This window comes from Sebastes fasciatus, chromosome 15, assembly GCF_043250625.1.
Source record: "Sebastes fasciatus isolate fSebFas1 chromosome 15, fSebFas1.pri, whole genome shotgun sequence".
Lineage (NCBI taxonomy): Eukaryota > Metazoa > Chordata > Actinopteri > Perciformes > Sebastidae > Sebastes > Sebastes fasciatus.
The window spans coordinates 1,610,176-1,637,117 of NC_133809.1; the positions used below are offsets into that span (position 1 = coordinate 1,610,176).

At 40.1% G+C, this 26,942-nt stretch overlaps 1 protein-coding gene across 1 annotated transcript in view; it reads right to left on the reverse strand.

The window, feature by feature from the left end:
• Positions 1–19,371, reverse strand: part of prkd1 (protein kinase D1) — a 38,066-nt gene extending 18,695 nt beyond the window's left edge. Inside the window, exons 1-4 of the mRNA XM_074660916.1 lie at positions 18,821–19,371; positions 7,650–7,788; positions 163–482; positions 38–61 (exon numbers count right to left, since the gene is read on the reverse strand). Of these exons, the coding sequence (XP_074517017.1) occupies positions 38–61; positions 163–482; positions 7,650–7,788; positions 18,821–19,054 (717 nt within the window). The 5' untranslated portion in view covers positions 19,055–19,371. The remainder of the gene's footprint in view (positions 1–37; positions 62–162; positions 483–7,649; positions 7,789–18,820) is intronic.
• Between the last annotated feature and the right edge of the window lie 7,571 nt (positions 19,372–26,942).

Sequence of the window (26,942 nt, forward strand, 5' to 3'; positions counted from 1 at the left end):
AAAACAGTAGATTTACTGAAGTAGGTGAAGGACTTACCTCCATGCTGGGACTGACGGGAGACTGGACAATGAGACGGAACAAACGAAAGAAAGAAAGTGAGGATGTTGAGTCATGTTGAGGATGTTGAGACATGTTGAGGATGTATATATCTATCTACTGACCAGTAAAGCATCGTCGGTGTAAAGGGGTGGCGAGGGCTCAGCAGAGAGCGGGCGACCCAGGTTCACCAGCCCACCCAGGTTCGCCAGCCCGCCCGTCAGCGAGACAGCGGACGAGCGCCGCCGCCTCACGCCGCTGCAGTTGTTGGGGATCTTAAAGGCACAACGCTTGTGATAGTTCAGACCACAGCCTTCACATTTGAGTCCCTGTCGTACGAGTCCCCACAGCATCTCCCCACAGTGGTCGCAGAAGGCCGGAGCTCGGTACGAGTGAACGAACAGGCAGTGAGGACGGATCTGGAAGTCCTCCACGGTGGCCGAAGCTGCACAAAACCAAACAACAAAACAACACACATCAGGATACGAGTGAGTTCACCGACCAGAGAACCAGTTATTCCTGTCAGGAAGGTCTCCAGGAGATGAACCAAAATATAACTTATTTAATCAACTGAAATATTTAAAACCGATTAAAAGTCTAAGAATGTTGAATATTCTGAGCTTTTGAAATGCATTTGTTCTATGAAGTTGAGGCACTGAAAGGAGTTGAAGTGGCAGTTAAAAGTGTTGAATTAACTTGTAGTTTCAGTTGGGATGTATAAGCACCGAAAGGAGTTGAGGTACAAACTGAAGAAAAAGGCTCAAAAGCATGAAATGTAGTCACTGAAAGGAGTTGAAGTGGCAGTTAAAAGTGTTGAATTAACTTAGAGTTTCAGTTGGGCTGTATAAGCACCGAAAGGAGTTGTGGTATCAATTGAAGAAAAAGGCTCAAAAGGAAGTGAAGTCAGTTGAAATGTAAGCGTGAAGCGTAGGAACAGAAATGAGTTGAAATGTCAAAAATTCTTAGACGACAGGAAATGTCAGTCAATGTGTAACAAGTGAAAGGAGTTGAACTGGGAGTTAAAGTCGAAATACTTAGACGACAGGAAATGTCACTGAAAGGAGTTGAAACGTCAGTTAAAATGTACAAACTGAAAGATGCTGGTGTCCGATGCAAGCATCACCTGAGGTGTAAGTAGTGAAAGGAGTTGAAGTGTCATACACAGTGATACTATATATACAGTATATACACAATAACACAAACAAACTAACCGATCGATGCAACGGTAGACAAATTACTGTTTTTGTGAATGGAGTCTGGTGGCTTTGAAGAGAGCGATATAACAGCTTCAGTTCCCCGTCAGAGAGAGCCGTCTGACGGCAAAGTAAAGCGGTGAAAATATTTTAAATATAACGTACACTAAAACTGACATAGATTTTTTTTGTATTTTTACTAAAATATTATCAGAAACACCAGAGAAAGAGAAGACAGTAAATGTTCTGTTTTGAAATTCATTCAATATTCTATAAAAAATGATGAGATATTTCCACCTCATAACTTTTACAACATTAAAAACAAAACAAAAGTGTCCAGCTAAACAACAGTCCCGTGTTGTAAACTCTGAAGTATAATATGATTTATTATTATTATATCTTCTGTTCCACGTTTTCCAAAACAATTCCAAAAAGCGGAGCAGCTGCTGATGTTGAGGCGACCGGGCCGGCGGCCATGACGACCATCTGAGCCCAAACATCCTCCAGCTGTTTTCACAAAGACTCAGTCGGACTCTGGCAGCAGCGAGACGTCCCGCCGAGGAACCCGCAACGCCAACAACCGACCGCAGATATCTCAGTTTTACTAATCAAACTGTTCCTCCAAGTTAAGACGGTAATAAAGAGAAATATAAAGTCCTCCAGACTGATGGACGTTGAGTCACATTTTGGTTTTAATGACAGGAAGTAGAAAACATCTGGTTTACAGTCAGACCGCTCACGCTCTGTGCTGGTTTAATGAGCTGAGCAGCAGTTGGGGATCAATACTCTCCTGATTCACGAGCATCTGTTTTTTTAGTTTCAGTTTTAAATTATAATTTGGTGACAGCTGACAGTTTATCATAATTTAAGTTGGAGGCAGACGTGGTGGGTTTTTAGATGCAGCATTTAGTTTGTTTGTGACTACAGAGCTCATCAGCTGAGTATTGTTTACATTTTTAGATATTAGTTCTGATGCAACATCTTAGTTTATTCTGTGATGGATTAATCCACATGTGGTGCTTTAGTGAGTATCAGTGGCAGCAGGCATATAGACATATATACGTAGGCGCCGCATTGGACGCTTCAGCCCGTAAATTGGACCATGCCAAAATGACTTTAAACTATTGTTACATGAATACCACTTGATGGCGTTTAATTGGTGTGGTTAATCTCCACAACATGTTAGCGCACCTAAAGAACTTATAATAGCCTTGAATAAAAAAGGTTAGCTAACGTTAAATATTGCGGCGAATTACTGTTCAAAACCAAAGACGTGCATCACCAACGCCACCAACGCCAACAATGTTGATGAAGGAACAACAATGATGCTCACTAATGTGTTTTAATGGAAGAAGAGATATCAGGATGTTAGTTAGTAGATATTCACTGTTGGTTTGAGTGTGAAACATGTTGACCAGAGTCGTCTTTAACCATCCAGAGATGGAGAGAGAGGGAAGAGAAGAGGGAGATAAACAGAACCACAGAGACAAAGAGTAATGAATGGGTTGTTAGCGGGTATTTTGTAAATGTTTTGGAGGTATGAGAGGCTCTCAGCGGGCGCAGATGGACCCAGTGTTTGTGTGGTTGGCCAGCAGGCTTGGCAAGGCATGATGGGTAGTTTGGGATATGGTTTTTTCTCTCTATGTCTCTCTCTGCATGTATTTCTGAGATCTCTCTCGCCTTTTTCCTCCACACACACACACACACACACACACTCACACAGTCGCCCTGAGCTGTGGTCCTCCAGCAGAATGCCGCTCTGATTAGACATTCTGCTGCAGGAAATTACCTCCATTTATTCAAATTATTGTTTATGCCTTTTGTTTGGAGGGCCAACATACGTTTGGAAGTCTGAACAAGCTCCCAAACTGTTATTATATGCTTCAGAAAATGACTTGTGTGTCAGTGTGTGTGTGTGTGTGAGGGTTTCCTAGGTAGTCCTTGTCTGAATATAAATGCCAGTGTTTATGTGTGTGTGTGTTCTCTGTGATGGAATTAAATGCGTTAAGGAGCGCTCGCTGGCGGCTCGTTAACCCACAACCACAAAACAAACACTGCGGGAGGAGAAACTGTAAACCAGCGGCGGTGCAACGGCAGCAACATCAGCGTTTTAGCTGTTTAACTCAGTAACTATATGTACAACAGTAGACTAAACTTTAATTATGATAAATCCAACCTGATCTCACGGAAAGGTGTATAAATAGTACGGCATTTTAAAGACATTCGTTGTGTCATGATAACATATTTTAGGCTTTTCGTGTGTCATTTAACACCACGTCGTTACCGTGAAACAGTCACAGTTAGGTCTAGGAAACAAAACCTTAGTTAGGTTGAGGAAAAATATCATGGTTGAGCTTAAAATAACTATGTAAACTAAGTCAAATGCACGCAGGTACTGAAAACACGTCAAAAACATCAGCAACTTCAGCAACATCGCCAACGTCACCAACATCACCAACGTCACCAACGTCACCAACGTCATCAACGTCATCAACTTCACCAACTTCACTTCACCAACGTCACCAACGTCACCAACGTCACCAATGTCACCAACGTCACCATCGTTACCAACGTCACCAACGTCACCAACGTCACCATCGTCACCAACGTCACCAACGTCACCAACGTCACCAACGTCACCAACGTCACCAACTTCACCAACTTCACCAACGTCACCAATGTCACCAACGTCACCAACTTCACCAACGTCACCAATGTCACCAACGTCACCAACGTCACCAACGTCACCAATGTCACCAACGTCACCAACTTCACCAACGTCACCAACTTCACCAACTTCACCAACGTCACCAATGTCACCAACGTCACCAATGTCACCAACGCCACCAACGTCACCATTTTTGATTTGTTCTGTTAATTTTGTTTAAATTATTTTTTTATTTGTCTACTATTGAATTTTAGTGTTTGTCTTCATAACAAACTTTAATGAAACCAATAGATCATGAGGAAAGTAGAGTGGAGAGGTAATATCCCATCATCCTCGGGGTTTATTGTGGATTGTAAACAACTTTAATCAACGTGTTAGCTGATTAAAAAGAAACAGGAGGAAACAGCAGAGTTTATTAACCAGCTCTCTGGTTAAAATCACAGCCAATAAAGGTCTGTCTGTCTGTCGGGTGTTTGAGGAATTATCAGGAGGGTCGTTGTGACCAATCAGCTCTCTTGGCTGGAGCTCCCTGTTACACTGCACTAAGTCAATTTCCTGTTTGTTTCCTCCACACTTGGAGCTGTCGCCGCGACTGACAGAGAGCTGTTAACAAAAGTGTTTAAACCAAGTGTCAGCATCCTGACAGAGGAGGAGGAGGAGGAGGAAAGGTAGAGGAGGAGGAGGAGGAGGAAAGGTAGAGGAGGAGGAGGACGGGGGGGATGAAGAGGAGGATAGGGAGGAAGAAGGAGGAGGGTGAAGGGGTAAAGGATAGGACATCATGTAAGAGGAGCGTAAAGAAGGAAGTGGTCTGTGACGTAAAATAGCTGTTTTTGTGAATAGAGTCTGGTGGCTTTGAACTTGGCCTCCCTGTATAACATGACCTGTGGTGACCTCTAGGATAATCACAGCCTCATGAAACTTTACAGCCACAAACTAGAGACCTAGAGCATTCAGAGGATGGATGGATCAAACTAGAGACCTAGAGCATTCAGAGGATGGATGGATCAAACTAGAGACCTAGAGCATTCAGAGGATGGATGGATCAAACTAGAGACCTAGAGCATTCAGAGGATGGATGGATCAAACTAGAGACCTAGAGCATTCAGAGGATGGATGGCTTTCCTAGCTACATTGACAATAAGGGGGTTTCTGCTCGCCATCCAATTGCCACAAAAAAAAGCAAATTCTTGCAGAAATCTCAAAAAGTTTTTGATCCCAAATCACAGCATGTCTTTTTCTCTGGTGTTCCTCAAGGTCTTGGTGTCTTAATGTGGTATTTTGGAGGGTTTATTGATCATCAATTCTCCACTGGTAAAAAAAAAATGGTTAAATTTAATAAAAAGAAAACCCAAATCTAATCAACCCAACAATTGCTGCAACAATCGTGTTTATTTCTGTTTTCTGATTAATGACTAGAACATGACAAAGACATGAGCAGCATCTCAAATTAACCTTCAGGTTCCCAGCTTTCAGATGATGTACACCACATCTATGAGACGTCTACTGTTGACCTGCTGTCTCCCCCTAAAGACCCCCTGGACCTCCTAAAGAACAGGGCAGAATAAACCAGAATTATCCTTTAAATAGAGGAACTCACACTAGAAATACAGCTGGAAAGAAGTTGCATTCACACAGAGACAAATACAAACATTCATTAAAACAAACAGCTTTATGCAAATGTGGTGGTGACAGGAAGCAGCAGCTGTGGGGCCGTTAGCGTAGCGTGAACACCTGAGTCCTGAGCTGGACGGCAGCCAGACAGACAGACGAGTCAACAGACATCAGATCGTTATTTATTAATACTGTTATTATAATCTTTATTATTCACATCTGGATTCTTCCAGCTGTTGATCAGGAGAGGGACTCGTTTTACCCAGAATCCTCTTCTTTTTGCAGATCTTAGGTTACTGTTTTTATGCACACTGCACATATTTTCCTACTTTGAACAATTACACATTATTTAGTCAATATTTCCTAAATATATTTGACACATTTCTTATTGTATATTTCTATTTTATATTTATTAATCTTGACTTTTGCAGTACTTGTGTTTTTTTTTCTTTTCTCTTTCTATATTTGTTGTGACCAAAACAGCAAAGCAAACATCTTCTTTGTGAACATCTAAGTACGTTTACTCAAGTTCTGTACTTACATATAATTTTGAATATTTCCATTTCATGCAGCTTCCTGCTTCTAATCCGAGAGAATTATTGTACCTTTTACTCCACTACATTTATCTAACAGCTTTAGTTACTTTATAGATTCAGATGTATATGATGTATTATTATAAGTGAAGATCAGATAAGGACTTAAACTCCAGAAGCTAAAGTGTATAAAGAAGTCAATTGATTAAAATATTTAATCGCAATTAATCACACTTTTTTATCTGTTCTAAGTGTCCCTTAAAGGGAGATTTGTCAAGTATTTAATGCAAACTGCATGTGATTATCATAAAGTGGGCATGTCTGTAAAGGGGAGACTCGTGGGTACCCATAGAACCCATTTACATTCACTGATCTGGAGGTCAGAGGTCAAGGGACCCCTTTGAAAATGGACATGACAGTTTATCTCTGACCAACATTTAGTGTAACTTTGTAGCGTTATTTAACCTCCTTCATGACCAGCTAGTCTGACATGGTTGGTACCGATGGATTCATCAGGTTTTATAGTTTATTATGATACCAGTATCGGACTTTTCTTCTACCTTTCTTTGGACATTTTCTGGATTTTGTTTGGACAATTTCTAAACGTTTTCAAACTTTTTTCTGACTTTTTTTGGACTTTCTTTTTTAAGTTTTTTGAACTTTTCTTTGACAATTTCCGACATTTTTCAGACTTTTTTTCAGACTTTTTTCAGACATTTTTGGGACTTCTATTTCGTAATTTTTTTTTTACCATTTTGGGCCATTTTTCAGGCTTTTTTCTTGGATTTTTTTTGGGACTTTTTTTCTGACTTTTTTTGGGACTTTTTTCAGACAAAACCCCCTCACACATTGACACACCTGGAGGTTGAACGTTTTTCCTCGCCAAAATTTGGCGCAAGTTTGGAGCGTTATTTAACCTCTTTCATGACAAGCTAGTATGACATGGTTGGTACCGATGGATTCTTTAGGTTTTATAGTTTCATATGATACCAGGATTTTCACTCTAGCTTTAAAACTGAGCCGCTACTAGTACTACTATTTTTACTTCAGTAAAAGATCAGAGTCGGTTTCTGATGCTGTGATTTGAATTCATTTTTGGTTTTCGTTGGATTTATTCACAATAATAAATAAACAGAATATTGTTAAAGTAGAAAGAAAACTGGATCAGACAGAATATTAAATAGAAAACAGTGATGATGGTTTAAATAGTGAGTGAGTGTTAAAGAGAGCATCACCGGGAGGTGACGGCGACGTCTTCACACTCACTCATTCATCCAGCGAGGCGACGTTTGACACCTTCACCGAGTCAAATACTCGACTCCCTACGGCTCCGACCAAAACACAACACAAACACCGCTTCACTTTCAGTCTGACGCTGCTTTGACTTCATATTTATTCACCTTTAATATTCAGAGAGGTTCGGCTACAGGAGGCTCATATCGTTAGATTCATTCATCCCGTGAGACGTTTCTTAAACATGTTTTAGGACTTTTTATATGAAATTATTTGTGGTTTTTTTGCCTGTTTTTTTTTTTAACACACAGTAAATATCAGTTGTCACTTTACCTTTAAATACAGACATCCAGCTGTGATGTCACCTCTCTCACCTGACAGCACGGCCTCCACCAGGTCGCCCTCCTGGATCTGGGACGCCGAGCGCAGCAGCTGCAGCACGTTGTCCGACGTCTGGTCATGACGGAACAGCAGGATCTTCTCGTACATCCCGTAGAAGACACACTCCGGGATCTAACGGAGACAACGGAGGACAGGTTATCTACAGGAGAAACACTTCAACTACATTCAGTTGTCATGCCAATAAATCTAAATGAGAGAGAAATGTTTGATCTCCATCAGACGATGAATAAATGATTCACATTATCATCATCATCAGCAGCTGATGGACAGAATAAATTAATAATTTAACGGAGAGATGAACTCTGTCAGAGATGAACCGAACCGCCACGTTCAGGTAATTAATTAACTGACGGCTCCAGACTGCCACGATCCAATCAAATTAATTCAATAATAGTCTGACAGTCGTATTACACGATCTGGCAATTCATTATATTCTCAGGATTTATTACATTTTAGACATAAAAGACATCATCTCACAAATATACAACTAGAAATATCATTTCTGTTGAAGCTGGATGAAACGACAAAACTATGACAGTTTTGGACATGTTGATTATACGCCACTAATTTCTTAAACGCATAAACGCCTGCTACAATAGTGGGCTTAGTTTTAAAGTTAGAGTGAAGATACTAGTATCGTCTGAAACTACAAAACCTGATGAATCCATCAGTACCAACCATGTCAGACTAGCTTGTCGTGAAGGAGGTTAAATAACGCTTCAAACTTACGCTACATTTTGGCGAGGAAAAACTGTCATGGCTATTTTCAAAAGGGTCCCTTGACCTCTGACCTCCAGATATATTTATTAACAAATTATAAAAACAATAAAACAAAATACTACTCCTAATAATAATAAATAAATAAATAAAATGTTAAAGAATACTTCTACTTTTAATAATAAATAAATAAATAAATAAATAAGTTAAAAAAATACTACTACTATTAATAAATAAATAAATAGAACATTAAAAAATACTACTACTATTAATAATGAATAAATAAATAAATAGAAAGTTAAGAAAATAAATAATAATAATAATAATAATAATAATAATAATGAATAAATAAATAAATAAAAAGTATAAAATACTACTACTACTACTATTACTACTACTAATGAATAAACAAATAAATAAAAAGTAAAATAAATACTACTACTACTGCTATTAATAATAATGATAAATAAATGAATGAATAAATAAATAAATAAATAAATAAATAAATAAATAATAATTACTAATAATGATAATATCATCTCTGCCACAAGTTTGGTGGTCCCTTCCCTTCTGCTACGTATCCACGATTGAGAACTGAGAGAACTGGTCAGTGTGAACGCACTTATGCATTAAAAAATAACGAGTCTAAGGAAGGAAGAGAGTGCATTGAGACACAGCATTAGACGCGGTTAGCCTAGCTTAGCATAAAGACTGGAAACAGGGGGAAACTGCTAGCCTGGCTCCGTCTCCAAACGCTCAAACATACATCGACTAAAGATCACTAAAGGTCGCTGATTAACACGATGTTAGTTAGTTTGTTCAATAAGTATAACATGGTGGTTTGTGAGAGAAAAGAGAAGAAGAAAAAGATTTAAGAAATAATAGGAGGAAGAGGAGGGAGAGGAGGAAGAGGAAGAGGAGGAGGAAGAGGAGGAAGCATAAAATGCTGCGGAACATGATGAAGAGGAGACTCTTCACTTTTCATGTTCTCACTCATTCAGCCTTCACCTCTCCGTCTCTCTCTGCCTCTCAATAAGATCCTCAACAACAATACACTTCATAGATACATCTTTATGTATGTGTGTGTGTGTGTGTGTGTGTGTGTGTGTGCTGTCGCTATGGCAGCAGTGCTAGTCTTGTTGTCATGGCAGCAGGAACTCAAGGCTGATTCCTCTCCTCCTTTTCTCTCTCTATCTCTCTCTCTCTCTGTTCAACTCAGTTCAACTCAGTTCAATACTTTCTGTACTCAATGTACTTTAGCATATATTATTATTAAACTATAGCTCCCTGACCGCCCCTGCAAGGCATTGTGGGTATTGAAGTCTTGGAGCTGAAGCTCAGCTGACTGTTTTTTTTTTTTAGATCTCAACGGGTCGACTTGTTGCTCAGTAAATGTCTCAAAAACAAATAAGAGCGTGAAGTAAGATTTTATTTATTTATTCTTAAACAGATATTTTTCATATTTCTAATAGTATTTTTTCATGTTTTTATTGTACATTTTTGCCATGTTATGATTGGAGCATATTGTTTTATGCTAAATGCAGTACCTGTGAGGGTTTCTGGACAATATCTGTCATTGTTTTGTGTTGTTCATTGATTTACAATAATAAATGTATACATACATTTTGCATAAAGCAGCATATTTACAGGAGGTAATACAAAGACATAATGAGGCCGTTCGGAATATCAACATTTTCCTCAGATATATTATAAAATTACGAAGATACGACTAATATTACAATATATTACAACTTATTATGCACCGAAAAATGAACTCCCACGGCCTCCGCCATCTCTGACAACGCCAACAAACACGTCACAACTCGTGAACTCAGAAACTTTCCACTTACGAGGTCATGAATACGACATGAGGGGGGAGGGGCGTTCATATGGACTCTTCTGGTGAACACGCTGAACATCTGAAGGCATCACGTGAAAGACGGGAACTAACAGACCTTTTCCCCGCTGCAGGAGGAGCACCAGGTGTAATCAATAACACTAACGACGAGCCAGCTCCAGGTCCCTGCTGCTGTTTGTTGGATCTGAGCCTTCGTTAATGTCATTACCTCCACCTGTGCTTCTCCTAACTGCCTGTATTGAATCCAGTGCAGCTGCACTGTAGGTTTTAATGTGTAAAACAGACCTTAGAAACACTCTTTATATATAATAATATATATCTCTAGCATCAGTGACTGAGTGTAAGAGCAGAAAACGTTCATCGTGACCACTTCAAGAGGATCTCTGACTTCACGAAACGTATTGAAAGACACAAAAATAAACCAAATCAACATGAGAATCCTCCAAACAGGAGACGACGTACCGGTCCCTCACTGAGAACACCTAATGGGGATGAGAAGGGGCTGTCGCCATGACGACAGGACATGCTGCATAATGCTGTTTATAAAGGTGTGTGTCATCATAATTTAGTGACAGCAGCAGATACAGTTATATCTGTTTAAATGTGCGTACATAAACAAATATAGATGTGTGCGTATGAGGCAAAGATGTGTACTCTATGTGTTCTTAATAAAGTATTAACATGACACTGAACGAGATACTTCTACTTGTACTGCAGTATATTTACTTAATTAAACATTTAACCAGCGCTTCCCAGCTTTTGACCAAGTATAAAAAGCAGTGTTTTGTTTGTGCTCTTCATCGTGTTTCCACCCTTTAAACCAGGAGTCAGCAACATTTACTATCAAAAGAGACATTTTAGGCAAAAAAAAAAAAAAAAAATCTGTCTGGTGTTATAATATCCAGCAAAACATTTGATCATTGTGATGAAGGTAACACAGTTTATAGTCTAAGTATATAGTATATAAGTCTAATGCAGTGAGGGCCAAAGAGACAATGAACTACGGAATATTAGGGTCAGATTGAGGGAAAAATCTGAGATTTACAGAATAAAGTCATAACTTTACGAGAAAAAAAGAAAATAACACGTAAAATTACTACTTTATAATATGACTTTATTCTCGTAATATTATGACTTTATTCTCTAAATCTCAGATTTTTATTTTTTTTTGAGACCTTCCACGACTTTGTGGGTTTCCTCAATCAGCCTGTAGACCGCTTTTAATGTGAAGATTTTCCAGGAAAATCCAACGGATGTGACATCATGCACGCTCGCGAGTGCTTTTATTTTCAGCTCCGCTAACAGTGTGCAACCATCGGTTTAGAAATGGAGTCCGCTAACGCCAACAATTGACCAGCTGCCACCACAACTCACACTCCAACGCTAACTCCGTGAGAGCAAAAAAACAAAACAAAGTTAAAATAACTCCGGAAGTGGCGTAACTTAAGTACGTAAGTTACGTGACAAAAACGACTTAGTCCAGCAACACATGTCAATATCCACTCGTTACAAACATACAGTCTTTTCAAAATAAACTAGGTTTAGATAAAGATGGTGGTTTGGGTTAAAATAATACCGGAACTGGCGTAACTTAAGTACGGAAGTTACTGGCCTCACACGGGGCACCAATATTGGTCCCCTGGTGAAAGTCTGGTGTTTTCTGAGCCACCCATCCACCCTGACCTCCTCGCTACGCTGCGTTGCAGCTCTTTATACTTCCTGGTTCACGATTTCGTGGATTACATACAAACTGATTTCATTCTGACCATCGGGTCTATTTTACGAACTGCCGATGGTATATTTAATGCATGTAAAGGTAGTCGGTGTGGCTCACTGATGTGTTTTTAAAATATAAAATATCAACAGATTTTAGGGAAAGAAGAGAAGGAACAAGATGAAGAGGTGAAAGAAGGAGAGAAAGACGAATAAAGAGACATGAATGGAAAAAAAGTGAGGAGATGAAAGAGAGAGAACAATGACACACACACACACACATCTGTTCTGCTTCATTCTGTGTGTGTGTGTGTGTGTGTGTATGTGTGCGTGTGTGTGTGTCTCATAATGGCCCTCAGAAGGACACTTCACAGCCGCAATCATCATCAGTTGCCAGGCAACAAGGAGAAACCGCCGCTACCGACAGAAACACAGCACACAGCTTTATTATTACTGTTACAGAGTGGCAGATGTGCGTGTGTGTGTGTGTGTGTGTGTGTGTGTGTGTGTGTGTGTGTGAGGAAACAGGGATGTTCAGCGACACGTTTTAGGTCATTCACTGGGAACAAAAGTCCTTCTTTACCTCGAGAGAGCTGAACTGTCCTGTATATTCTCTCACTGAGGTTTCTCTCTATATATTTAATCTTTAGTCTTTAGATGAAAATGTGGATTATTCTGAGGGTGCTTTCACACTTTAACCCGTTTGGTTTGGTTTAAACTACTGCTGTTAATCGATTAAAATATTTAATCACTATTAATTGCAAATTAATCACACATTTTTTCATCTAAATGCACCTTGAGTATTTATTACTCTTATCAACATGGGAGTGGACAAATATGCTGCTTTATGCAAATGTATGTATATATTTATTATTGTAAATCAATTACCAACACAAATCAATGACAGATATTGTCCAGAAACCCTCACAGGTACTGCATTTAGCATAAAACAATATGCTCCAATCAGAACATGGCAAACTGCAGCCCAACAGGCAACAACAGCTGTCAGTGTGTCAGTGTGCTGACTTGACTATGACTTGCCCCAAACTGCATGTGATTATCATAAAGTGGGCATGTCTGTAAAGGGGAGACTCGTGGGTACCCATAGAACCCATTTACATTCACTGATCTGGAGGTCAGAGGTCAAGGGACTTAAACAGGAATTAAAATTCATCCAGTATATAATGTATATGGTATATAAACGTAAAGTTTGATTCGATAGATCGGCCCTGTTGTCACCGATATCCGATCCGGTATCGGTGCAGCTGCAGTAAAGAGTCAAACATTTAGAGGAAGTGAAACTTTGATTATTATTTTTGAAATCAGAGAAACAGTTAAAGTTTCTGAAAACCTTTAAAAAGATTTATAAAAAAAACATTTATAACACACACCTGTTCACACACACACCTCTTGTTAATCAGTTAATTTTGTGCTATTTGAAGTGTTAAGCGTTGCATGTCGCGAGCGATGTCACACCGGTTCACAAGTGTGTGTGTGTGTGTGTGTGTGTGTGAGCAGGTGTCACGGTGACCTGCTGCACTTTATATTCCTCTAAAATATACACAATAAGCTGCTAATAAACACTTTAATCAACAACCCATGTGTGTGTGTGTGTGTGTGTGTCGCACAGTGTCACGCCGTTAGCGTCCTGACTCTCAGGTTTCAGGTAAAAGTGTGTGTGTGTTGCGTTCAGGTGTAAAAGTCTCACTGTGGGGAAATGAGGTGATTTTCACCTGAAATGAGACGATTAGTGAATCTGAGCAGAGATAATGGACACGTCACACACTGTGGATGTGTGGGTATGAAATGTCCACACTGTAATGTGTAAGAATATGCCTCTTTTTAAATCTTTAATTCACACTCAGCAGCTGTTTCCCACCAATTTCTAATTTGTTCTCCAGAGCGATTAAATCTGGAAATGCTGGTTTTATGTTCCTCAGGTTCTGGACGGAGAAAAGAACCAAACAATCAGGACCTCTGTCCACAACAGGAAGAAATAAATCCCATCTTAAACCTGTTCCAGTCCCGGTTGTTTTCATACACCGTTCGTAGCTATAGGTTAACTACAAAAAAAGAAATGCACTGTAAATCTTATATATCCCACAAAATCAACACGTATTTAATCTAATCGTGGACCAGGAAGTATAAAGAGCCACAAACGCAGCGTAGGGAGGAGGTCGGGGTGGATGGGTGGGTCAAAAAACACCAGACGTTCACCAGGAGACCGATGTTGGTGCCCCGTGTGAGGCCAGAAGTCAACGTTGAGTTATTTGTCACATAACTGACGTACTTAAGTTACACTACTTTCAGTGTTATTTTAACCCAAACTACAATATTTTCTTAAACTAATTAAGTGGGTTTTGTCCCTTAATTTACGTACTTAAATTACGTGACTTCCTTAGTTATGTTAACCCAAACCACGATCTTTTCCTAAACCTAGTTTATTTTGAAATAAACTAGGTCTCCCCATTAGGTCCAAATCCTGCCACAGTCCAAACCATCAGGATGCATCCCGATCCTGAATCCTGCAGTACCGTAAGTTAAGTACATTTACTCTTGAATATATTCCAATGTACATCACAATAAAATGAGCCCATTAAATCTTTATACAAACAAAATAAACTGAAAAAATATGTAAACATTTATGTTAAAATAACTACGGAAGTTACATAACAAATAAGTCAACGTTTGGGTTTAAATAACTACGGATGTGGCGTTACTTAAGTACGGAGGTTACGTAACAAATAAGTCAACGTTTATATTAAAATAACTACGGAAGTGGCGTTACTTAAGCATGGAAGTTAAGTGACAAATATGTCTCCAAAATAACCTGAATAAAAATTAATTATGAAACATGTAAATGAATAAATAATAATCTTTCCAGGCATATTGATGGTGAGGAGTTCAATGTGTCACATGGAAGAAAAAGATTGTGGTCAGATTTTGGTGTTGAGAGAGAAATCACATTCATAACAACATCATGAGGGAAAAAAAAACAAGCCCACATTCACAAACTCCTCACTGATTGTGCTCTGCTGGTGTATGTGAGGACATCTATCACATTCATAAGGACACTGACACTGTCTGTGCAGTTTAATTGTGAACGCTTGGCAACAGCTTCAGTTTCATGAAGCAAAAGCCAGAAAAACAGACAAACCCCTGCAGAGCGAGCGAGCGAACAAAGGCAGAATTCATCTAGTGTTTCCAACAAGAAGCGACTGAGCCTCGGAGTGAGTCACCACACTGACTAACACCAGAGCAGACCGCTGATTTCCAGGCTCACATACTGTACACATGGAGGGAAACGCTGCTAAACACACTGCAAGTCATTAGAGATGTGTTGTGTGCTTTAATACGTCTCAAGTCTCCTATCGATTCCAACGCTGTCTGTTACATCCTGAATCTAAATATCTAACTAGAGGAAGTTCCTCTCACCTCACAGCTTGCACTTGATCCGGATTCATCGTTGACATAAGGAATAGTAGGTTTTGCTATGAATGGCTCAGGCCCATCTTATATTCAGGACATGGTCAAACCGTCCACTACGCTCTGCTACTGCCAATCAGCTTCTCACGACTAAAAAGACCCGGCTAGCGCTCAACAAAGCAACGTATCCTCAAACACCGGTTTCTATGATGTCTTGTGAAAAGTTATTCATCGTTTTTTTGTATGTTTTCTTACAAATGTCCAGCAACATGTGTCAGTTTCCACTTTCTACATGCATACAGTCTTTCAAAGTAAACTTCCATCTTCACGGGAAACAACTTGGTTAGGTTTAGGCAACATAACTACTTGGTTAGGTTTAGGCAACACAACTACTTGTTTAGGTTTAGGCAACATAACTACTTGGTTAGGTTTAGGCAACACAACTACTCGGTTAGGTTTAGGCAACACAACTACTTGGTTAGGTTTAGGCAAAGATTGTGGTTTGGGTTAAAATAACTACTGAAGTGGCGTAACTTAAGTACGGAAGTTACTGGCCTCACACGGGGCACCAAAATTGGTCTCCTGGTGAAAGTATCGTGTTTTCGATCTTCACGGGAAACAACTTAGTTAGGTTTAGGCAACATAACTACTTGGTTAGGTTTAGGAAACACAACTACTCAGTTAGGTTTAGGCAACACAACTACTTGGTTAGGTTTAGGCAACATAACTACTTGGTTAGGTTTAGGCAACACAACTACTCGGTTAGGTTTAGGCAACACAACTACTTGGTTAGGTTTAGGCAAAGATTGTGGTTTGGGTTAAAATAACTACTGAAGTGGCGTAACTTAAGTACGGAAGTTACTGGCCTCACACGGGGCACCAAAATTGGTCTCCTGGTGAAAGTATCGTGTTTTCGATCTTCACGGGAAACAACTTAGTTAGGTTTAGGCAACATAACTACTTGGTTAGGTTTAGGAAACACAACTACTCAGTTAGGTTTAGGCAACACAACTACTTGGTTAGGTTTAGGCAACACAACTACTTGGTTAGGTTTAGGCAACATAACTACTTTGTTAGGTTTAGGCAAAGATTGTGGTTTGGGTTAAAACAACTACTGAAGTGGCGTAACTTAAGTACGAAAGTTACGTTACCAATAAATAAACGTTTACTTCTGGTTTCACACCAGACAGCGGTCTTCTGGGCGAGAATATGGTGTCTTTTGACACACCGACCTCCTCCTCCCTACATGGCGTTTGTTGCTCTTTATATTCACATGGATTACATACAAATTCATTTTGTGGGATATGTATGAATTACTTTTCGCAGGTATAGCTATGAATGATGCATAAGAACAGCCTGAAGAAGAACAGTCATGATTGTTTGCTGTCCTGGCTGTACGATGGTGGAACAAACTCCCCATTGACATCTGCACATCTTCTGTCACAGACTGAAAACTCATCTGTTCAGACGACACCTTGGCCCACGAAATAAAATAAAACAAAGAATCTCTTTTGTATACTCTTCCATATTACAACTATTAATAAAGAAGACTCGAGACCAGGGAGAGTTGCACTGGGGCCTGTATTACTGTGAGCTTCAACTCAGGACTGATTACATTGACAACACAAGAAGAGGGGCGTGACGGTATCTCAGAAAGGACAAACTTAGGCTGTCAATACACAACAATCTCTATCTCCTATTGTCTCTAAATATAGCACTTGAAGTAGATCAGCATATCTGATGTGTTATTTGATTTGAAGTTGATGTAATTCCATGATTCTTGCAATTGTTTGGGTTGTACCCACATTGGTTGAATGCACTTATTTTAAGTCACTTTGGATAAAAGCATCAGCATGTGTGTACATTCAGTTTACCTTCAATAGCTCGGCGTAGCATGGTGCTAATGCTAGTTAATGATGTGCTAACATACCCTGCTAATGTTAGCTCCACAGGTTTTTTCTGCAGAAAGGTAACGTTTTAGAAACATATATCTCCTTCCAACCTTTCCAAGTTATCAGTATAATCATGACTAACTCCAAAGTCACAAAACCAGCCTGAAAATGGAGAAAATCTGAGTCTATGGAGCCGGCCGATGCTGCGCTGTGATTGGCCAGTCTACGTTCGAGGGGCGGGACTTGGCGAAGGGTCAACTGGAATCAACTGTAGGCATCCAATAGCTACTGTTCAGTAGCGTTGCTAACTATGCTAATGTTATTCATGCTGTAAGAAGAAAATCGTGGAGACACGAATGCAACAATTTCTAGAAAGAAAACATCTCCTCAACATCAAAAAACTATCAAATAAGGAAGAACAATAGTTCCCTCTGTTCTGTCTGTTCATTTCATTACAATTATGTTCTAAAGCAGAATAACAACAAACAAATAAAACAACCCACACAGCATGTGTCCATCCATCCTCCAGTCAAACATCACACGGTCGCCAGCAGCATATTTAAAACAACAATAAGGTGACTCAGTTGTTGTTGTTGTTATTCAAACTAATCCTGAGATGGAAACACAAACAAACATTTAGTTCCTGAGGTTCGTTTCTGGGATTATTTGGTTGAATTTAAGATAACTTCCTGTGTTTCAGCGCCTCAGACAGCAGCCTGGTTAACCGTCCGGCGTACTGGAGGGGAGTTGGGTCACATGAAGGTCCAGCGGGTCACAAAGGGTTAATGTTGTATCATTGACTGATACTGTTTCTGTAGACGGTATCGCCTGTGGCCCTGCACATCATCCATGCATGGTATTGAATATTCCTACACACACACACACACACACATGCATGTAGCCGACTGTCCCTGCATGTAGGAAAATGTCACCAAACATTTTCATAGCAGGGACCCCATCAGTTACCAAGTCTCTCAAGTCGTCGTTGTTTTGAGTCTTCGTGGTCGTTTAGCATCTCTTTGTAGTAGTTTTGAGTCTCTTGCTAATTGTTTTACGTCTCTTTGTAGACATTTTGTGTCATTTTGTGGTCATTTTGAGTCTGTGGTTGTTTTGCATCTCTTGGTGGTTGTTAAGAGAGTTTTTTAAACAGTTTTTGATTATCTCTGTGGTTGTTTTGAGTCTCTTTGTAGTCATTTTGAGTCGATGTGGTTGTTTTGAGTCTCTTTGTGGTTGTTTTGCATCTCTTTTGGGACGTTTCGAGTCTTTGTCTTGTCGTTTTGCGTCACTCTTGATAGTTTTGTGGTACTTTTGTAAAGCCAGCAACAGGACGCTGACTTTAGTTGACTTAACGGCCACAGGTGTCGCTGTTAACAAGCATTTCTGAAATTTACAAACAGTCCCTTTAAGTCACACTTTTTCATTTTACTTGTCAGTTTTATGGTTTAAAAACGTTTAACAGCTTTATATTAAATATTATATATAACTTGTTGCAGGAGTAGTTTAGAGGCTCTGATGAGGACTTCTCCTCTCTGGTTACCTTCTGGTCCACGATGGAGCAGGCCACCTCCCGGACCTGACTGAGGCTGAGCTCTGCAGCGTCCAGCAGCACCGGCTCCCGGCTCAGACCGATCTGGAGCTGGAAGGAGATCACATCTCCTCCTCCTCCTCCTCCCCCTCCTCCTCCTCCTCCATCACCTCCTCCATCACATCCTCCTCCTCCTCCTGAGAACGGCAGCGGGCTGGGCGCTCGGATCAGCGGAGGAGCACTCATAGGAGCCTTTTCCCCGGAGGTCTCCAGCTGCCAGGAGACAATTAGAGGACGAGGACAGATGAGCGAGCGGCTGATTGAATACCTGCGGGTCCAGGTGGAGCAGCTGGAGGAGAGAGATGGAGATGGAGATTGAGATGCTCGGACGCACGGAACTCCTCAGGAAAGAAAAGCGCAAAAACAAAAGAGCAGAAAGTAAAATAGTGATGAAGTCCAGCAGAACTAGAAGAGGAGACGCGCAGGAGACAGACAGAGACAGAGACAGAGACAGGATGTGAATCCAGAGGGAGTCAGAAGAGCCATAATGACTCTACATGACTGGACCGGAGGACAGAACAGCGTGGAAACCAACCGGTGATGATGCGGGTGACAGAGCCATGGACGTCAACAGTGGCTGGAGAGGAGGAGGAGGGAGGAAGAGGAGGAGAGGAGGGAGAGGAGGAGGAGGATGGAGGGAGGAAGAGGATGAAGAGGAGGAGGAGGAGAGGAGAGGAAGAGGAGAGGAGGAGGAAGAGGAGGAGGAGGAGGGAGGAAGAGGAGGAGGAGGAGGAAGAGGAGGAGGAGGAGGGAGGAAGAGGAGGAAGAGAGGAGGAGAGGATGGAGGGAGGAAGAGGATGAAGAGGAGGAGAGGAAGAGGAGAGGGAGGAGAGGAGGAGTAAGAGGAGGAGGAGGAGGGAGGAAGAGGAGGAGGAGGAAGAGGAAGAGAGGAGGAGGAGAAAGAGGAGGAGGAGGAAGAGGAGGAGAGGATGGAGGAGGAGGAGGAAGAGGAGGAGAGGAGGAGAGGAGGAAGAGGAGGAGAGGAGGAGAGGAGAGAAGAGGAGAGGAGGAGGAAGAGAGGGAAGTCTCCTGGACTGATGGATGGATGATGGGAGAGATGAAGAGTTGGTTTCATTTGCAGAGTTTTATTACCAAATATAAATATCTTTTATTATTTTTAAGATTAATAATCTGTTAAATGAATTGAAGATCTTCAAGAGGGAAACTGGTTATTAAAAAAAAAATTAGGGTTAAAATTTATGAAATTTTTGTTCAAATTGTAGGTTTAGGTAAAGAAAAAAAAAGAAAATAAATATATATATATATATATATATATAAATTAAATTAAAGCTACAAGCCTGCCTGCCTTCTCCCATGTCTTGAGTCGTTTTTGTCTCTTTAAAGTCGTTTTGCGTCTCTTTGTGGTCGTTTTGAGTCTCTTGTGGTCGTTTAGCGTCTCTTTGTGGTCGTTTCGAGTCTCTTTGCGGTCGTTTTGCGTCTCTTTGTGGTCGTTTTGAGTCTCTTGTGGTCGTTTAGCGTCTCTTTGTGGTCGTTTTGAGTCTCTTGTGGTCGTTTAGCGTCTCTTTGCAGTCGTTTTGCATCTCTTTGTAGTCGTTTCGAGTCTCTTTGCGGTCGTTTTGCGTCTCTTTGTGGTCGTTTTGAGTCTCTTGTGGTCGTTTAGCGTCTCTTTGCAGTCGTTTTGCATCTCTTTGTAGTCGTTTCGAGTCTCTTTGCGGTCGTTTTGCGTCTCTTTGCAGTCGTTTTGCATCTCTTTGTAGTCGCTTTGAGTCTCTTTGCGGTCGTTTTGCGTCTCTTTGTGGTCGTTTTGAGTGTCTTTGTGGTCGCTTTGAGTCTCTTTGCGGTCGTTTTGCGTCTCTCTCAGTCGTTTTGAGTCTATTTGTGGTCGTTTTGAGTCTCTGTGTGGTCGTTTTGAATCTGTGATTGCGTTTCGCCTTTGTCTTTAAGTTACGTTATGTCGTGCTTCGTATCGTGTTACCGTGCATTCACACCAAGCGCAAAGCAAATTTTTGCCTCGCCTTCCTCCAGAAATAACCTCTGTTGCTGCTTTGTACATGTTGTGGAAGTCACAGATATGTCAGAAAACCAAACGCCGTTGTGTCTGGGTTCATAACGTCACCCGGCGGCGAGCTGTATTTACATGCTGTATCTGTATCTAGCAGCCACACGTCGCTACTGCGGTATGAACCCAAAATAAACAGATTGTGCTGTGATTTATTTGTGATAAATGGATCAAAATGATGCCGAAATAACTACATTATGATGTCAATTTGTAAAAAGTCTGAATTCATGCTTTGTCAAGTCTGTTACCATGACGACAAGCAAACAACTTTTAAAATGCTTGTTTTCTGAATGGAGTTCGGATCGATCAGTGCCAGGCTATGTAGCTGCTCCATCAACACTCCATCTAGGAATAAATACGGCAGCAACAACGTCAGTGTTGACAGCGGGAATATCTCAACGCTGATAAACATTCGCGCAGTATGTATATATTGTTACACACCACTTATATGATGAATGCTTTTGATACACATGCTTTAATAAAATAAATGAAATACTTTTAACCTTGCATACTGTATGTCATGCTAATACCTTTTCATCTTATATAAAATGTATAATATACTGACAGCGCCTGGAAAAATACAACATTTTTTGGGGGTTTAGAGCGTGGCCCCAAGAGACTGTTTTTTAAAGTCTACATGTGATACATACAACCAAATTTTGTACATCTAGGTGAAACGTACGCATACATTTTCTGCAGGTTTTATTTTGCAATCTATCTATCTATCTATCTATCTATCTATCTATCTATCTATCTATCTATCTATCTATGTTGGTTGCTAGGAGACACACACAGAGATATACACAAAGACACACTCCTGCCAGTCCTCCCACGCTTCAACCTTGCCTCCATTTACTTCCATTTATTACCAAGGATGATGCCAGAATTGTGGCATATGGTGTGTGTGTCTCTATGTGTGTGTGTTTGTTTTGTCTGTGTGTATCTCAGTGAGTTCATAACAATAATAAATGGAAAATGGAAATGAAAATACATCTGCAAATACTCAACTGTGTCTCCTACAAAAATATATAACTACATCTTGTCGTCCATCATAATAACTCCGAAAGTGGCGCAATTTATGGAAGTTACAGTATGTGACAAATAAATCAATGTTGATTTCTGGCATTTCCTGCTCTTTATATTTCCTGGTTCACGATTACGTGGATTACATACAAACTGATTTCTTGCTGACCATCAAAAAGAAAAAAGAAGTGAAATTCGTGTCTAAGAACACGAATCAATACTTTAAATTGCGTGACTATTTCATGTACTGCTGTTCTGACAGATCAAATCATCAACCAGCTTAGATTAAGGCGTTTTTATGAATCAGCACTTCAGGATGAATCCAGGTGCTGTGTGACTGACAGATTAACCAGCAGGAAGTGATTTGCTCCAGTTTTGAGGGATTATATATTCAGCCTGAGGCCGAGAGGACGTGACGTCCACCAGTAATCCCATCAGAAGGCGTGCGGCGTGAGATCTAATAATCTCTCTGCTTTATCATCACATATACAGAGCTGTAACATCTCCATCTATCAGACAACGTCGGCCGTCTTCCTCTCAGTGAGTCACCGTGCCAGAGTTCAGCTCCCGGTGGCTGCAAATGTGCAGCGTAGTAATCGTCCTTATTTATAGAGACGTGTGTTAAAACAGTCCGACGGAGATGAGTCACAGAAGATGATGCTTTGGCTCTGAACTTCATGACGGCAGAACTTTATTCGTCAGCAGCAAAGAGGGAAGAGAGACCTATAACTGGACTGTTTTATTGTTCAAATAACTTGCAGACTAATGTAATAATGGCTCCACTGCAGTCGTGGAGGTGTGAAGTTGTTTTCTGTAGAGTCGGTCAGTGAAGGCGACGGGTCAGGACGAGTCGTCGGAGTGGGAGTCTGGATTTCCTGAAGAGCGACGGTTGAAATGCTGAGTCACGACGAATCCCCCTCACAGCTCAGCTGATGTTACACACTCAGACGCTCATAGGAAAGATCTGTTTATGAACATCCTTAAAAAAACAGCACAGACTGACTCCAGATATCATCCTCCTACATCAACACCTCCTCAAACATCTCTCTCTGGTTGCCTTCCAGAACGTTTCATGTGAATGCTGTTGAGTTCAAGCAACTAAAACTAATAGATTAAGGTTAACGGAAGATTGTGTTCATGGTTAAAAGAAAAGATAAAACAGGAAGCAAACATTGGCCTTTGTTATCAAAGTGATGTTTTGTACTTCAGCCCGGTCGCACTAAAAGGTGTATAAATGAAACAGTAATCACAAGTTTTGTTTAAGAAGTTACCGTTCATACTTTTGGCGTGCCATGTAGTCTGTAGTGACTGCAATGGCGAGTAGTAGGGGAGGTGGATGGGTCCAACAAACACAGGACTTTCAACCCAACACGTTTTCACTCCCAACTCCTCAAATACCGCCGTTTGGGCAGTGACCCTCGGAACCGGGCTTTCAACTCCAATGTAAACCCACCCGCGGCGTTATTCGACGGTCGGAGCAAGTGACGTAGTATTAATAGTGTGAGAGTCGGTTCAGGGCGGGTGAACGACGGCACCAAGGTCTGGTGTGTTTTGACCCACCCATCTGCCCCGACCTCCTCCCTTCCTGGTTATGTGGATTACATACAAATTGATTTTCTGCTGACAATCACGAAAAAAAATTTAAATGCATGTCTATGTACACAAATCAATACATTCAATTTCGTGACTATTTCACAAACTACTGTGCGACTGGCCTGGGAATTATGAGATTGAGGGCTTGCAACACAAACTGTGGAAGTGTACCACCTCTACAACTTGTAAGCTAATTAGTTTCCAGTGTTATAGCGTCTGTGTTAATTTGTTAAGGTAAAACAGAGTTATAAGTTGCTCTTTAAAGATGATTTGTTGTTGTTTTGTTGCTCAGAAGCTTCGGGGGCAGCTCCCATAATGAACATGTCCTTTCTCACAACAGGCTGAATTACTGCCTTTATATAAATCAATAAATAACCGAAGTTCTCCATCTGAAATACACACAGACACAAATCATGAGATGAGTGTTGTCGCTGTGTGTCACAGCTCCTGGAACAGTACGTTCAGCTGAAGAGACGGCAGGTCAGACAATAAGCAAACCTGTTGCCATGGAGATCCGTGTAACAACAACGGCGTGGCTGTGTGAGTCGGTGGTTATTATCCTGTCAGGGCTGCACTTCATTCAAACGTCTCTCTGGAACTCTCCAACAACAACAACAACAACAACAACGTCCCTGTGATTGGATCATATGAGTCAGGTGATCAATCACTGACAGAAACAACCAATCAGCCGACTGATCAGACAGATAATCTGCCAATTAGGCACTATAAATATAATTAATATAAATTGATACAAAAACTGCAAGAGAAATAAAAATGATCAGCTCAGTCGCACAGCAGTCCGAGAAACAGTCACAAAATTGAATGTATGGTGTGAAACCAGATTCAACGTTGATTTATTTCTCACGTAACTTCCGTACTTAAGTTACACTTATTCCGATGTTATTTAAACCCAAACCGCGATATTTTCCTAAACTTAAGTAGTTTGTTGCCTAAACCTAATCAAGTCGATCTATTCCTAAACCTAACTAAGTTGTTTTCTCACGTCACTTCTGCACTTAAGTTACGCTAATTCCGGTGTTATTTAAACCCAAACCGCGATCTTTTCCTAAACCAAACTAAGTAGTTTGTTGCCTAAACCTAACAAAGTCAATCTTTTCCTGAACCTAACTAAGTCGTTTTTTCACGTAACTTCCGTACTTAATTTACGCTAATTCCGATGTTATTTAAACCCAAACTGTGATTTTTTCCCAACCCTAATTAAGTAGTTTTATTTTGAAAAGACTGGAGCGGAAATTGACATGTGCGTCTCGTGTTGCTGGACATTTGTAGGAGAACGCACAAAAAATACGTTGTTGAAAGTTTGTGTCTATGTACACGAATCGAATAGATTAAATTTCGTGACAATCTCACGAACTGCCGTGAGACTGTGTTGTACAATCATCACCCAACGTTTGGGTGTCCCAAATCAAAGTGAGACAAATCAATCAACTAATCAAACATCTAATCAATCAGTCAATGATACAGCTGCTCAGCTGATCACCTGGTCCACAAATCTAACAGCTGATAAAACACCTGATCAGGCGACCAATTAAACAGCAAATCAACAACAGAATCAGTTCATCAATGAGTCAATAAGAAGAGAGGCAACCGATCAGCTAATCAATGAGTCTTTAGCAGTCTTTATTTTTAAAGTCCAATCAGCAGTGTGGAGGCTCAGGACCCTGAAGTGTCTCTACTGAAGCTCCATACTGTATGTTGTGTGACAGTAACAGACGCAGTTTGATCTCTCGGTCCATCTGTGAGTCCAGAACTCTGCAGGACCTGAAACCAACAGGACCACAGTGCTGTGACAACACGTCGCCTGAGAGTCACCGAGTGGCGACGCTGAGGAGACTCTGGACCACATGGAGCGGCGCTGATGGATCCATCCCCGTCAGGCTGCAAGTTAACTTTGATATGTATGGGTCAGAATCGGGCCAGAGCTGGGACATGACAGATCTTAGCCTCAATATCCAGTACTAAAATTAGTCCTACAACCCAACCCGTTCACATGAAAAGGCGTATAACTACCACGGTACTGTGCAAAGTGTTTAGCGTGCAATAAGTACGCCTTTCTGGATTTCCGCCTGTCGTTTGTACGCCATGTATCCTGTACTGACTGCAATGTAAACGCACCCGTGTATAAATGTACGGTAAGAGTTAGAGACGTCATATAAAAAGAGAGAAAGAACACTTATGACCGTTGTTGACCGGCGTTTTGTTTTGTAAGTTGCGTTAGTGACGTTATATGGTGGACAGGAACTGCCAAAATGAAATCTAAATCAATAGATTCAATAAATAAATAAATATGTCATTAAAAAAGAATCTTTCAAAAATAAATGTAGACATTAGTTAATTGATAAAATGTGGCATAAATTGATATTTCTGTTGTAATTTGCTTCATTTATTTATCTTTGTATTAATTCTTTTAATTATTTATTTACTCTTCTGTTTAATTTTCCCTTTTATTAATCTATGTATTTATTTTTATGAATGTATATATTTTTGCATTTATTTTCCATTATTTTTGCACTTATTTATTATTTATTTTTAAATTTATGGAATTATTTATATATTTAATTAAATAAAGAATCAAATAAAACAGAAATATCAATTTATGCCACATTTTATCAATTAATTAATGGCTATGTTTATTTTTAATATAATTTTTGATATATTTAATGACTTATTTATTTATTTACCAAGTCACTTATTTATTTATTTATTCATTTATTTTAGCAGGTTCCGTCCTCCATAACATTTGTCATGTGTTTTTATTGACGTTTGTACATGTGTGTTTTCCGAGTTTCCGACTTTTTAAATGTGCTGTTAAGATTTTTTAAGATGTTCCGTACTTCTGTTACGTTTTGTTCCGTATAAGTTTTGCTTAGTTTCTGTACTTATTTTAAGCCCAACCATGACGTTTTTCCTTACCCTAACTAAGGCTAAAATGCATACTCATGACACGCGCAATGTTCGTGTAATGTTGTGGTATTTATACGTTTGAGCATTTAAACGTGTTCTAAAATTCAGAAGAAAATGAATGGAGTCTGGTTGGTTTAACTTGAGGAAGGTAGTTGACAGAAGAGGCAAGAAAGGCAAACTCTCTTGTGTTATTCTAACCCAAATCACGATCTTTTCCTAACCCTAACTAAGTAGTTTTTGTCACGTAACTTCCGTACTAAAGTTACGCTTTTAAATGTGCTGTAAATTTCATAAGTAAATGAATGGAGTCTGGTTGGTTTGTAGGAGTAGAGATAAAGGAGGTGGCAGTGGAGTATTTTCACAGTGTGATAGTAGTACTTTTACTTCAGTAATGCCCGCTGTAGGAGAGAGTTGACGTTCGATGTACTGATGGTTGTGTATGAATATTAAACATGTAAGATGGTGCAGCTGTTTTTCAGATTCACGTTGTTTGTAATGGAGTTTATTTGTGGA